General features: G+C 39.7%; 1 protein-coding gene across 2 annotated transcripts in view; it reads right to left on the minus strand.

The window, feature by feature from the left end:
• Positions 1-230: 230 nt before the first annotated feature.
• Positions 231-15,876, minus strand: part of LOC101160929 (uncharacterized) — a 49,556-nt gene continuing 33,910 nt past the window's right edge. Inside the window, exons 7-14 of one of the 2 annotated variants that reach the window (XM_011482521.4) lie at positions 13,389-13,508; positions 12,256-12,369; positions 8,950-9,063; positions 3,007-3,120; positions 2,650-2,696; positions 2,182-2,358; positions 1,588-1,738; positions 231-1,516 (exon numbers count right to left, since the gene is read on the minus strand). In XM_011482521.4, coding sequence (XP_011480823.1) covers positions 1,086-1,516; positions 1,588-1,738; positions 2,182-2,358; positions 2,650-2,696; positions 3,007-3,120; positions 8,950-9,063; positions 12,256-12,369; positions 13,389-13,508 — 1,268 coding nt within the window. In that variant the 3' untranslated portion in view covers positions 231-1,085. The remainder of the gene's footprint in view (positions 1,517-1,587; positions 1,739-2,181; positions 2,359-2,649; positions 2,697-3,006; positions 3,121-8,949; positions 9,064-12,255; positions 12,370-13,388; positions 13,509-15,876) is intronic. The other variant, XM_020708247.3, reaches the window with a different exon arrangement.

Below are 15,876 nucleotides of genomic sequence, written 5' to 3' on the forward strand. Positions count from 1 at the left end.
AATGATGTAAAGACATCATTAAAAAGCTGCACAGTAACAACAAAGGGACTTAAAACCTGTGCGTCATAGGTTAATTGAACTGCAAACTTATATGTTTTTGAACAAGACAATTTAGTTCTGGTTTCTGATTATTCATCCTAACTTCAAACAGTAATTGTGTTCTTGTTGAAGGTCTCTCAACAAATGCTTTTGGACTAATACCTACAAAAATAGAGCAAATACAGATTAAATAAAGTTGTTAAATGCACTTTTATTACAAGACACATGTGCTGTTTGCTCCAAACTCAAAGCATGATGGGACAAAAAAAGCAAAGTAAAAAAGGTATACTTCCAGACTGAACACAGTACAAAAAGAGTCTCAATATGTACAATGTGTTTATGTACAAAAAGCTAATTTACAGAGTAATTTTAGAAAGAAGAAAAAGAATCTTCAACAAACTGCAGTATTACAGAGAAAATAAAAACAGGCAACAGTGTTTGGAATTAAAAGTTAAGGCTTTAAAGCCGGAAACATGAACGTCTTTATCGACAATATTGTTCGATCTTACTCAAACAACACATTTTTAAGCCCACATTCTTTCTGACATACACTCATTATATACATTCTTTCACTTTCAAGCATCCTTATGCACACAGCCAAGCACAAACATAGTTAAATAGACATTAAATCATTGTTTGTTTGTCATACTTCAGTCTCAATAGAAATGAGCCATCGGCTTGCATCGTGGACCATGACAAACTTTACAAATATCCTGCAGAGGAGGCTCTTCTGTTTGCTGTTGACAGTATTTCAGGCACACTAGGGTAAGTGTTTACACTTTTCAGTCAAGCATCGCCCACCTACTGCTTTTTATGGCCTTCCAAGTGGCGTGAAAGATGACATCATAGTAAGTCCTCTGATCCTACCATTTAGCAGCTTATGCTCCTCACATGTTTGTCGGTAGCCATCTGAGTTTAGGAACCTTTCAGGCCGTTTCAGTTGACTTATAGTGCAAGTAACTGGAGATGGGATTCTGTGAGCAAATAAAAAAGTGCTACAGATGCAAAATAGTTTTAGAAAAGTTCCTCAGAGGTCTCGGACAGGGTCAGACCTCCAGCTCCTGATTGTCTGCTTGGTTGAAACGGTTCAACTTCTCCCTTTCTCGGTTTGAAATGTCCAGTTTGGCAGCATGGGCTGGCTTTAGTGCGGGTGATGGGTTTGATAGAGCTGGGGAGGGGGGCAATGTCAATTCAATCTCTTCATAGCAAGGGGTGGGAGGCGGAGGTTGAGTGAGAGGAGCTGTGGGAGGCAGCAGGGGAACAGGACGGTCTACGTTTCGTATTAGGTTGACGAGCTCCCTCTGGTTGTTGATGCCCTCTTCTTGTGGGACTTCCTCTTGCTGTTTTTTCCGCATACGATGGAGGTGTGAGAAGACGAAAGCACAAGCGGCACAGCCACACACAGTCACCAGAGCTAGGACTCCAACCAGGATCATGTAGAAGCTGAGGCTCCCATTGGTTGTGTCAGACACAGCACCTTCAGACGAGTATAAAGTTAGAATGGATTTCATCAACTCTGAACTTGAAGGTAAGCATGTTTTCCCTTACTTTCACAGTGCTGCCCCTTGCAAGTACTTCTGAGGCTCACACACTCCCTACCATGGTAGCCATCAGGACATGCACACATGAACCTGCCCTCTACACTGTGGCATTCCAGTCCCTGTTGGCAGGGATTGGGATTGCAAAGATCCAAGGCAATCTGTAAGAAAGACACAAATATCAGAAAAACTCTTGTGACAGAAGAGAAAGGTAGTGTTACAGAGGCTAGAACTTCAAAATTCAGCTGAAACAGAGGCATATTTTCCCAAAACGTGAGTGTATAAAAGACTTGATTACGACAAACTTCAGTGACAGACAGGTGAAACTGAGGGGTGGCCTCAAAAGTTATTTTGCGACAGAGGCGATGCCTTTAAAAAATCTTTTTTGAAAGGCCAATGACAAACTGGACTGATAAAGGCAGGATTCCTAAAATCCTAAATCTGACCTATGAAAAGCTGGTGTGTTAGAGGAGGAGTCCCAAAAATCCTAATCTGATGAAGGTGGGGCCAGTGACAATCGTGTGAAGGGAGGTTGGTTTGGTTGAAACTTTCATATTATACACACACATTTGAGAATAAAACCATAGTGCTCGATTGTTCACACCTCGCAGAAGTTTCCTGAATATCCCACAGCACAACTGCAGGTAGTAGTCTGTCCATCCTTATCCTGACACAATCCTCCATTCAGGCAAGGGGTGCTGTCACATGGACTTGGGCCTTTTTGGCAAAATTTCCCCAAGAAACCAGGTGGACACAAGCAGTTTGACCCAGATACTTGGTCCTGCAAAGCACAAAAATATAAAGAAAACATATGCTTTGATACATTTTATTTTTATGTGTGATGAGAGTACAGTAATTGATTTACTTTCTTAAAAAACTAAATTGAGTTGTACAAGCGAAATTAAATTTGTTTTATATGACATGAAGGGTTTAAAACAATCCCAGTTGTTCGATTCTTCCAATAATTTCTTATTTTAAAGAAGAAGAAATAAAATAATAAAAGCACTAATCTGTTAATAAAACTGTTAAAACTACAGGTAACCTGGCGGTGAAAAACATTCAGGACTCTCACCTCACAGTGTCCTCCATTCAGGCACAAACCTTGACAGCTGCTGTTCCCTGGAAACCAGAAACACCATTAATTTGTCACTCAACAACCATGTTTTCATGGAAAAAAAACTGCTGCAAACACACAGAAAAGAAACACATAGGAATGATTGACATTATTCCCTTGCTGTGCATCAAGGAAGCAGATGCTTGACATTTATATTATCTTCAGCAAAACCCTATGAAAGTGGAGAAGACTGATCTCCTTTCCACTGAGACTGTTGATGTTTCATTACCTGTCACAGCACAATCACCTCTTTTCACCCATCAGTTTATTTCCATTTCTTTTTGTGTCTTTGTTCTTTTGTTTTTGTGTACTCACTGATGTCACAATTAGGCCCCGTCCACCCAGGAAGGCAGTCACACAGGTATCCACCGATCAGGTTTCGGCATGACCGGGCGTGGACGCAAATGCTTTTTTCACATTCATTGGTGTCTAAAAGTACGACAGAAAGAAAGTTGATGAAAATATTGATGCACACTATAACTAACAGTCGCAATTTATATTACTCCTTTAGTCAAGATAAGAAATTAAGAGCACTTAATTTTGCTTCTGGTGGAAGGTTGGCACCAATGTTCGGAAGCCAAGGAAGTTTAGGTTTTGTCAGAGTTTATGCAATTGTAATATTCCTAAATAAGTTGGGGTGTTTTTTTATATTTTGTGAACATATAGAGAGATTTGATATTGATTTTATTTTTTCATGCACCATAGATATAAAATGTGAGTATATTTGGTTGCTCACTGAATATGGGAACTCTTCGCATAAGGATAAGGGTAGTATCACAAGCTAGAGTACAACTCTCAGCTCTGATGATTTTCTTACATTTTTCGATAGTAAAATCTCAAATATTAGACATAAGTTAAATCAAGTTATTCCTACTATCAGCCCAGAACAGGCTGAAGCGGTAGAAATGGAGGCATCCATAGAAACCTCTGTAACATTAGACTGCTTAACTCCTGTGGATCAAGCGGAAATAACATCAATTATTACGTCCTCCAAATCCTCAACGTGTCTGTTAGACCCAATTCCCACTAGACTTTTTAAAGAAACTTTTCCCCTAATTAATAATCCCATATTAACAATGATAAATGCCTCTCTGGAAACGGGTTACGTGCCACAGTCTTTTAAATATGCAGTTGTTAAACCTCTTCTGAAAAAGCCCAGTTTGGATCCTAGCATCTTGGCCAACTATAGACCGATATCAAACCTGCCCTTTATTTCTAAAATCCTAGAAAGAGTTGTAGTTAAGCAGCTTTACTGCCACCTACAGGACAACAGCCACTTTGAAGACTTTCAGTCTGGGTTTAGACCTCACCACAGTACAGAAACTGCACTAGTTAGAGTCTCTAATGACTTGTTATTGGCCTCAGAAAAGGAACTACTTTCTATTCTGGTCCTGTTGGACCTCAGTGCAGCCTTTGACACTATCGACCACGGTATTTTACTCCATAGATTAGAGCAGGACATAGGGATCAGAGGATCTGCTCTCCAGTGGTTTAAATCCTATCTGTCCGATAGGTATCAGTTCGTTAATGTAAATGGCCATTCCTCTCAGTGCACTCGAGTCAACTATGGAGTCCCACAGGGCTCAGTCTTGGGACCGATCCTGTTTACGCTTTATATGCTACCCCTAGGAAACATAATCAGGAAACACAGCATTAATTTTCATTGTTATGCCGACGATACGCAGTTGTATTTATCCGTGAAGCCTGACCAGAATGACCAGATAGAGAAACTGAACGCCTGCATCAGTGACATCAAGACCTGGATGACAATTAATTACCTCCTTTTGAACCCAGAAAAAACTGAGGTTATTATACTTGGTCCTAAAAACCTCAGAGATGCTCTGTCTGCTCAGATAGTCTCCCTGGATGGCATAAGTATAGCCCCCAATTCCACAGTTAGAAACCTTGGGGTTTTATTTGACCAGGACTTATCATTTAAGGCTCATATATCTCAGGCATGTAGAACTGCCTTTTTTCACCTGCGGAATATTGCTAAGATCAGAAATCTACTTTCTAAGAGTGATGCTGAAAAACTCATCCATGCATTTGTTACGTCGAGGCTGGATTACTGTAACTCCTTGTTAGCAGCGTGTCCTAAGAGTTCCTTAAAAAGTCTCCAGCTTGTTCAGAACGCAGCAGCTAGATTGTTAGCTGGAGCCAGCAGAAGAGATCACATCACTCCTGTGTTAGTTTCGCTCCATTGGCTCCCAGTTGATTCCAGAATCAAGTTCAAGATCCTCCTGTTAACCTATAAGGCCTTACATGGAATGGCCCCGTCCTATATTAAGGACCTCATAGTCCCTTACCATCCAATGAGAACACTTCGCTCGCAAAATGCAGGACTGCTTGTGGTTCCTAGAATTAGTAAAAGTACGGTTGGAGGTAGAGCGTTTAGTCACCAAGCCCCTGTCTTATGGAATAAACTTCCAGCTCATGTAAGAGAGGCCGACTCAGTTTCTACATTCAAAGTTAGACCGAAAACATTCCTATTTGGACAGGCTTATTGTCAGACTAGTTAGTATTCAGAGATTATTTAACTTAATGTTAATTTGTTTAAATTAAACTTAATAATAACTATTTCTTTTAAAAGGCTGCTAGAAGTTGAAGCTGGGGTAACTATGGTGCTCCGGGGTTCTGACCTCTTTTCTTTTCTACTTCTACCCTTCCTCTCCTCTATTCTTGATCATAATTTATCATTTAGTTCTCCATGCCTCTGTTTGGTGAAGTGTGATTCATGTATTGTCCCTCTTTTCCTCTCCCTTCCTGGGGAGTGGGAGTGCTTCCAGACTCCAGTTGGTTCATCCGTGCTCCTGTTCCTGACCGTTTACCTCGCCTTTGCTCCTGCTCCTACACCTGGCTGTGGATCCTGCCTCTGGCTCATCTCTGGCTCGTCTCTGCTCTGTACCTGACCGAGTACCTCGTCTCTGCTCCTGCTCCTACACCTGGCTGTGGATCCTGCCTCTGGCTCGTCTCTGGCTCGTCTCTGCTCTGTACCTGACCGAGTACCTCGTCTCTGCTCCTTCTCCTACACCTGGCTGTGGTTCCTGTCTCCGGCTCGACTCGCGCCTTTGACTGTCCCCACAACCACGGCTGGATGAAGCTCGTCTGCTGGACTTTTATATATGTAGTTGTAGATTTAGATAAGTTAATTCTTCTCTAAGATTTCTGGTAAATCGCCTGTCCGTCCTGGGGGAGGATCCCTCCTTCATGTGGGCACCCCTGAGGTTTCTTTGTTTTTTCCGGAATCCGTTTTTTTTGGGAGTTTTTCCTTACCGCGAAGGGGGGTCTAAGGGCAGGGATGCCAGTATAGCTTAGTCAGTTTGTTAGTTCATTTTAGTATTTTTCTATTGAACTCTTTGTATTCGTGATCCTTTTGATTTCATGTTTTACTTCGAAGCCCATCGAGACGACTGTTGTTGTGATTTTGGGCTATACAAATAAATTGAATTGAATTGAATTGAACAACAACTAATGTACTAATGTTACTCATCCACACCCCCTCCTCTAGAAAGAAAAAAAGAACTTGACCACAAATGGTGCATGAAAAAATAAAATCAATATCAAATCTCTCTTTTTGTTCACAAAATATATTTTAAAAAAAACACCCCAACTTATTTAGGAATATTAAAATTGCATAAACTCTGACAAAACCTAAACCTCCTTGGCTTCCGAACATTGGTGCCAACCTTCCACCAGAAGCAAGGTGGGGTTCAGTGTCTTGCCAAAGGACACTTCGACATATGGGCAGGCAAGGCGAAACTCTTCTGATCAGAGGTCGACCGCCCTGCCACTGCACCACAGCCGCCAGTCTATTTTGCATCATAGCAGCACCAGGGAATCACACATTAGGAACATCTGTTCCTCAATAATCTGTTTATCTCTTTTAATTGTTTAATCCAGAGATTCTGAGTTGGAGATCAACAATTTATTCAGTATCAACACATTTCATCTTCAACAGAATCAATCGCATAAACCACCAACAAATAGGTGCATCTGTCTAAGTTTACTCAAGAGATTATGAAAATTACAAACCTCAGTAAAATTATACAAATTAGTATCAGACACAAGTACCAGGACTGTTCCAAAAACAAAATGGAAAAAAGGATTAATCTCTGACCTTCAATCCAAATCCTTGGACAAATGTTTGCAGTAATACTTTTTTATGTCAAACAACACAAATGTACAATTAATCCAACATAAAACCCACCACAAACTTTGCATTGTTCAAATAAAAATGTTTCAGGTGGGAATCGCTCAAATAGAGAACCTGTATAAAATGCACTTTAGGCTGCATGGATGCCTACCTACACGCCACCTGGACCTGTCCACAATCCACTCATTCTGCAATATTATTATATACTGACTATGAACTTATAACTTTAGCAATTCTTTTGTCTCCAGCTCTCTCTCTACCTGAAAAATGTAAAACAAACCATTGAATGAAATACAAAAAACTAGTACTGATATCTCTATTTATCACCAAAAAGATGATCTCCAAAAACTGGAAATCAAAGCAGTTTGCTCTTATTAATCAATGGCATAGTGATTGGTATACACAGTCTTTTTCTTTATTTTTATCAACTGATTTATTTACTTTTTACAGCATGACATTTACATTAAACAGAGTCACCTACAACCACACAAACAAAAACACGTTACTGTTTCCCTGTTTTGTTTGTCACCCGCGTTTCACTATACACTCACCACCTCTGTATTGTAATTTGTACTTTTTTGTTAGTTAATTTATCCATTCACTTGTCCATCCATCCATCCATCCATCCATCCTTCCATTTTTTTAACCCACTGTATCCCTTTTGGGGCCACAGGGCTGCTAGGCCCTAACCTGGCTACTTTTGGGCGAAGGCGGGGTACACCCTGGACAGGTCCCCAGTCTGTCACAGGGTTGTTCATTAATTTGAAATCAACAGAAGAAATGTTAAAGTCCTATTGTTTAAATCTGTTTTATAGCTAATAATTTGTTTTTTGTTTTGTTTTTTAAATGAGGGGAAAAGCATTGATTTTCAGTCTCATCATCAGACTGTGCTTCTCATTAAATCATTGGTGCCGTCATGCTGTAACTTATATCATTATTTTTTTATGAAAAAACTTTTGTGAAGAAACAATCGATGAACACCACTTTTATGGAAAACTTATAAAGGACCTGACAATATTCTAAAAAAGTAACATCTCATAAAGTCAAACTAAATCTAATCATTGAGCCTTTTACTCTGATTTTAAAATGCAGACAGTCATACTATACCTCTAATCAGTCTGCTGAAATTATTGAAGCAGGAATCCTTCAGGGATTTGACTGATTAGATTAGGAGGATTAGAAAGAAACACTCAGTAAATAAAAAGGCAGCAGGCATGTGCAGAAGCCATTACAGATTAAGCTCTTCAGGTGAGTTTCTGTATTAGTGTTTTTTTTTTAAATGAAAGTCTTGGGATTTAGTGGCACTCGTAAGAATGAAAATCAGTCAATAAAGGAGTAGGGGCATAATCATCCACAATACTTAATGCACAGCCAACACCTGTCATCTTAGACTAAAAAAGTTTTTAAACTGAGTTTGCTGACTCTATATTGTGTGCTTTGAGCGTCTGATCTGTGACTTGAAAGTATATGGGGGATTATCAAGTGTCACAATGACATATTGCTGGTAACACAGAGGAGTGGGTGTTGTCACTTCACAACCCTGAAGCCTCTGTGTGTGTCTGAGCTGATTCGACACGATGCTCCTTGTGCTGCGACAAAACAACCCGCAGGGAGGAAACGTGTCAGCATGAGTGAGTGCAGCCCAAAAATAACGTGGAGCTGCATTTAGAGAAGACTTATTCGCTGTCAGGCTGCCTGATGTGAGCATTAATGTGCCGCTGTTCACTCCTGACACGGTTTGCTTTTGGAACCTGCTCTGATCTAATCTGCTGCTTCATGCTGTCCAACTCAGAGAGATGGATCACCATTTGACATCTTTATATTTGTACCGAGAGATGTTACAGGCCTGTGGATAATCTGTGGATTTTACCAGTGGCACAAATGTTTGTTGTACTGTCTTTCCTTGGTTTTATTGTGGTCCAGATTTCAAGTTTGTAGCTGTTTAGTTAAGTTTTTCTAATTTCTTGAGTTTCTGTTCTGTTTTAGTCATACGCTACAGTACCTATTCATTTAGATAAAATATGAGATTAAACAGACTGGTAAATTTTTGGGGGGGCAGTCACCCTGTCCTGTAAATTGCTGTGTAACTCATGTAATATCCTCACCTAACTGGCATGTCCTGCCAGTCCATCCAGGTGGACACAGACAACGGAAACCCTCAGGAACATCCTGACACGTTGCTCCACGTCCGCAGGGACTGCGATCGCAATGCTTCACCACTGGAAAAAAACAAACAAAAACAAATTGTGCATTGTCGGTCTTTGTAATGAAAGTGAGACTGCCAGCAAGTAGCTTTGATGCCACAGTGACAAATGTGAGACCCGGACTGGCACACGGCTGTACGAGTGATTTGATGCTGTCTGTTTTCACATTGCTCCCTGCTGCTCTGGTTTCCATGCAAACAGGGACAAATGCAATCATCTGCTGTATACATGACTGACACTTCAAACCTTTCCCAGGGAGGAGGACCCAGGAGAGTTTTAGTAAAGCAAAGAATGATGGGAGCAGAAAAAAAGATAAGAGTTGAGAAAGGGAGGCTGGTTTAACAAAAAAAGAGAAGGTCATCAAACAAAAGATCCAACAAAAATAATCATATTTATTTTATAAGATGGATATTTGTGAAACAGTAACAGAATTGTTTCCCTTATTGTGACGTAAGCCTTTCACATAAAAACTCTCATAACCTTTTTTCATTAACCTAACCCTGCAAAACAACCATTTTCCATTTCCATGACCCCAATTCCAAGCCTCAGTAATAATAATCCAGCCAAGCCAGCGGCACTTTTCCCAAAAAGAGACATAGAATTCATAACAAACAAAGAATCCTTTAATTAATATTGGTTATGCAGAAAAATCTAGTCTGAAAACAGAGCTGTGTTGTGGTTCTGGTTGTGATTCCCCACAAGCTTTACAATTCTTTCACTGTATATTCCCCAGAGACCCCACCCAATCACACAGATAGACACACACACGTGCATCAACACATAAAAAGATAGACTGTTTTCCTGGCTGTTAATCGCACCAACAACAAACAACAGGAAGAAAAATAAGCTATTTTTTTTTCATTCCTCTATTTTTCTTCTCTCCCTCCTGAATAAGGAGTCATGCTGAAGTGTTTACATGCCAGTGTCTGATCTGCTCTGTTCTGATAGAGGTGAATGTGGAACGCTGAGTGTTTACACTAACAGCTCTGGCAGAGCATAGAGCATGTGATCCAATCTTACCTGTCAACAGACACACCAGCTCAAACATTTTGTTCAAAGATTGCTTCCACAAACACCGGGCTCTAAAGATCCCATCGACTGTTGTTACAGATTCTCTCATTTACAGCAGGTTTGCAAATAGAACGCTTTTCTCCCCTTTGTAGCAATGAAGAGAAAATGTTTTACACCCATTTTTTCACAAGATGATGCACAGCCAGATGTGCAAAACTGCCTCAGTCCAAATGTTTTCAAGACAAAGACCTGGCAAGAAAAAATAATTATGGGATAAGGATAAATATAAATATATATCCTTAAGAATGTATTTGTGCAAATCCTTCAACAATTCTTTTGAAAGATGATTATCATTCTCTCTATGGTGTTTCCATAAACATTAAAAGAACAAGCTGAATATGATTTTATCCAATGTGGGGTTTCAGGGCTGCTGGAGTCTGCCTAAGCAGTTGCCAGGCGAAGTCAAGCTACACCCTGGACAGTTTGCCTATCTGTCATAGGGCCTCACAACCACACACTCTCACATTCCCACCTAGGAACAATCGGGATTCGAACCAGGCCTCCTTAAGGCCTCCTTGAGGCAAGATTGCTAATCACTTGACAGTACATTATCCTTTCAATCTCACATCAATAGCATTACAAGGTCTGCATACTTTCATCTACCCAATATGAATCGTCTCCGCCCCTCCCTCACCGTGCACTCCACCTCCATTTAGTTTATAGTTTGGTCACATCTCGCGTCGACTATTGCAATGTACTACTCGCCTGTCTCCCCAAGAAAACTCTGAACAAACTTCAATTGGTCCAGAATTCAGCAGCCCGCATCATCACCAGAACTCCTTCCTTCCATCACATCACTCCCGTTCTCCAGCAGCTGCTCTGGCTTCCAGTAGCTTTCAGGATTCATTTAAAACTCCTTCTCTACACGTTCAAAGCCCTCCATAACCTGGCTCCCTCTTATATTTCTAATCTCCATATTAACATTCCCTCTCGCTCTCTCTGGTCTTCTTCTTCCCTTCAGCTTTCCGTCCCTCCGCTCCGTATGGTCACCATGGGGGGCCGTGCCTTCAGCTGCTCGGCTCCCAAACTCTGGAACTCTCTCTCCCCAAACCTCCATAACATTGACTCCTTTCCTAATTTTAAATCCAAACTGAAAACCCATCACAATTTTTCACCTTCTGCTTTTTTTAACATTTATTTTTTTGTTATAATACAGATAAATTATTTTCTACAAGACCATTAAATCCCTAATTCTAGTTAAATAAATTTTCACTGAAAAAATGACTGCCAACCCTTCCATTTTCAGTTTGTGGATATTAAAGATAAACTCTTAATTTTAATGATTTATAAATTCTGTCTTTACTGTGTGCTGGAATATTAGTATTTTACCTTCCAGCAGCAATCAGTGGGCTTCTAACCACAGGAACACACTAAAGGGTATTTATGTGCAGCAGTAGGTTCAGTTTGCAAAAACACTTTGATCAAGTTGAACAGTTTGGCAGATATTTTGTATATTTCTATTTGAGCATTACTGAGAGGGAACAGCACGTTAAATAAATCCTGGGTAATTTAAGGAAAGCCGCCGTTTTTCTGGTGTATGTTTGATCTGCTCCTGTGCTGAGGAATGATGCTCCCTTCATGGCAGCAAGCTCAGAGTTCTGTGTTCACAGGAATTTCACCTATTTGCACATGGATCACAAGGTGTTATGTTTCAGTATTCTGTGATCTTGGTGGCTCCTCCTTCTTTTTTTTTTATTTCAATCTAGTGACAGAAGATTTGTGGCATCATTTTGTGATGCAGAGAAACCTGCAGCTGTTAGAACATATCAGGCAATGCAGAACTACAACAGAAAACCTCCAGTTTTAGACAGAAAGCCAAGACTTTTGATTGGGTTTCATTTGACAACAGATCCACCATTTTGTTCTGTTGACTTAGCAGATTTGACCACATACATGATAAGCCCTGCCTTAGATTTTGGAAGTGATTCCCCCTCCACACAAATCCAAGTGCGGCTGGACAAAGCAGGAGAATAAGGAGATCATTGATGTTTGCTGATATTGTTGTGTCCAGAGTAATTGCACTTCCTCTGTTGGATTGATCGCAGTCTGTGAGTGGCTGTGATTAAATTAAAAGTAGTTGCAGATAGCCTTCAAGGTCCTGTTCCTTTATCTTGTGTGTGTAACTCAGACAATCACCTTCTGAGCAGGTGTGTCCTGTCCAGCCTTCAGCGCAGACGCAGCTGAAGCCTGCCAGGTCTTCCACACAGGTGGCCCCATTCATACATGGAGATGACAAACATGCATGTTCGGCTGAGGAGAGGAGACAGAAGAACCAAATGAGAGACCATCTGAATAATGAACTTCTAAACATCTGATCATTTGAGGTCAAATCACATCCCAAAAGAAGAAACAAGATTTGACTCAACTAAAAATTTGTAAGTTACACGTATTAATTACAATCAGTGATTTAAAGTTTTCACAAAAGTCAGCTAGTGAAAAAGTCGGGAACCTTTTTAAAAATGTTTTCAGTTGGTACATCTAAACTGTGCTTTAGGTTTTAATCCAATTGTATGTTTCTTTTCTGGTTAATAAAATGTAATTTTTTTTAACTAAAATTGAGAAGAAAAAGGCAAATATTAAAGTTCCACATCTCCATCACCTGCTTTGGCCTCATCAGCTAACAAATCTTGCACATATCACAAACTAGAAATTGAAATCTCACAAAACAAGCAAGAAATGGGTCAGAGGCAAGCAGCTGCAGTGGATTGAATTTGATGCAGCTCTTCATAGAGGTAAGAGGGTTTTATTGAACCCCCAACTGCAGTGTTCTCCCCCACAAAGACGTCACGTCACCTAAATCATCTTACACCCTACAACAATCCGTTTTTAAAGCTGTCAAGACAAAATCCTACTGTGCTCATGTTCAATTGAATAAGAAAATCATTAAGGCCAAAAGAAAAAATGTATACACCTAAATAGAATGAGTGATGTTTATAAATTGCAATTTAAAAACATATTATCTGCTTGATTTTTTTGTAGGAGCGGAATTCTGTTTTTATTGCATAAAAAATACACGTTTAATCCCACCTTCTAACGCTCCCCTTAACAGAACTAGCTATAACTCCTATGCTCCTTTAATTTAATTTGCTACATAACAGATATTTTCAAATGCCTAGCAGTGCAATGTTAATGAAATTGTTGATTTTAATGAAGAAATGTTCCTAAATCAAAACACGGAAATATGCTGGGCTGTGCGTCTTTTCCATCAGTGAAAGTAAGCAGGACTGATAGAACTGCAGTGAGTTTTTTGGGAAAGGGGCCACACTCACCAATGTCACAGTTGCGTCCTCGAAAACCCTCCGGGCACTCGCACTGATACTCGTTAGGTTCTGTGTTTGTGCAGGTGCCTCCGTTCTTACAAGGTGTGTGGGTGCCGCAAAAGTTCAGATCTGTGCGCACAAAAAAAGAGACATAATTGAGTTACATTTTAGTTTGCAGCACAGAACAGAAACTCTAAACATCGATAGCAGCACGACCCAATAACACATTGAGGGTGAATCCCTTTGCTGATCATGCCGATCAATTCCTGCACGGTGTGTTGTCTCAAGTGTTGAGTCTGATTACAGGTTTTTTTTTTTTTTTTAATTGAACAATTGCAACTTACAAAACAAGAAAATACAACAATTATGCACATATAATGTACAATAGAATTCTGAATACAGAACAAACATGTTGCATTCTTTAAAAAAAACTAATTATTAATAATAAACACAAAAGGGAATAAGAAATAAAAAAAAACAAAAAAATAAAGAGAAAAGAGAAAATGCGAGAGTAAATCTATGTCAGCAGTCCAAAAGATTTACAGATGCTAATTGTTTTTTGAGCTTTTGTATTTTTTGAAGCAGAAATTAAGTTTAAATAATGCTGCAGTTCCAGTTTGAACACAAAGAAATCCGGTTTTTTATTGGAAAATTTTCTTTTGTGTATATGAAATTTAGCGATAAATAATACCATGTTTACACAAAAGAAAGCATCACGGTCTTTGACATCAAAGCTATGAAAACCAAAAAGTATGTTTTTATAATAAAGTTGTATGTCAGCAAAAATAGAATCGGTGATAAATTTGTGAATGTTTTTCCAAAATCTGTATGTAAATTCACAAGACCAGAATAAATGAGAGCAGGTTTCAGGTTGTTTCTGGCAGAAAGTACAACTGGTGTTTATGTCAGCCTTAAATTTAGTTAAATAATGCTTTGCTGGATAAAATCTGTGTAGGAGTTTAAAAGAGATTTCTTTGACTTTATTTGTTAAGAAGTATTTTTGTGGTAAAGACCAGACTTTTTTCCAATCAATGTTAGAAGTGAAATTAGCCCAATAAAAGATAGCTGATGGAACAGAAACTAAATTATCTTGAAACAAAGCTCTGATTTTTGAGTTCAACTGTTTAGCGGAAGTGAAGCAGAAATTACCCAGAGGAGATTTGAGCACATCAGGAGGATGAAGAGTCAGAGGAGGAGCGCTGTAGAAACCCCTGAATAACATGCAAAGCCCAGATGGGACGGCATCAAACACTAATTACAGGTTTTCTGTATTCAGTTATTTCCTGCACGCACACAGTCTGTATGTCTCACTGCGGAGGTTTTCTGAATGCACAGAAACAGCTTCAGGCCCCACCTCGCCCAAGGACCCAATGCTTTTCTGCTTTACATTCACCTTACCTAAGGCTATCGTCTTTTCTCTAAACATGCCGTCCCCGTCAATTGATTCCCTGATGTCAGCACAGACAGTGCTAGTGTGAAGTCGGCAGGCACTGTGTTTATATATCTTAAGTCAGCTTCCAGGATCCTAAACAGCAATATGGAATTCTGGAATTCTAAGGACACACTGAATACAAATGAAGCTAAGAGCTAGTTATAAAAATAACCCACTCCAATGAAAATTGTGTATTTGTTGTTTTTAACACGTTCTTGTAGCATTTTCTCAAGATGTATAAAGAAATTGAAGCTTAAAATTGTATTTATGATTATTTTTTTCTTCAAATTCCGGTGAATCAGGAGCTGAAAAATGCCATTGGAAAACACCTGTAGTAGTGGCATAGGTGCTTCAGTCAATTAGCCACACGCTCCCTGCTCCGCTCCATTCTAGTGCATCCACTTGCAGACAAACAGATCGATGTACGTCATTGTTGTCCTCGTCCGAGCTGGCATCTGTGTCAATACTGTACGGTTGCATAGCTCCAATATTGCTCTTCATTTTTGTTGCACCAATAATGTTAGGTTTGGGGTGTGAGGAGATGTAAGCTAGCAGAAGAGTGAGTCCAACAAAAAGATGATGGGAAATGAGTGAAGGCTTATTCCGTGCCAATAGTCCTGCCCACATCTCAGAGACAAATTTCTAATGAACTATTGCCGCTCTGCAGAAACTACGTCCTAGAAAACGACAAAGGTTTTTTCATTTAGCCTAAAACTGGCATAATTATATTTAAAAGAACACTGGAAACATTTTGACAATAGATCAAACGATGATTGGAGTGGGACTTAAAAAAAAAAAAATTTGGAATGATTTGGAACCTTTTCACAACTTTTGACAGTTGAACCAAATGTTTTGTCACAAAAATTTTGCTTTTAAAATATCAACAAATTATTCATTCATTCATTTTCTTAACCGTTTTTCCCTTTCGGGGTCACGGGGCTGCCAGAGCCTATCCCGGCCACTTGTGGGCGAAGGCAGGGGACAACCTGGACAGGTCGCCAGGGTAGAATGTCCACAAACACACACACCCATTCACTCTCACACTCACATCTAGGGACAATTTAG

This window comes from Oryzias latipes, chromosome 13 (assembly GCF_053564925.1).
Source record: "Oryzias latipes strain Hd-rR chromosome 13, Olatipes_Hd-rR_3.1".
Classification (NCBI taxonomy): Eukaryota; Metazoa; Chordata; class Actinopteri; order Beloniformes; family Adrianichthyidae; genus Oryzias; species Oryzias latipes.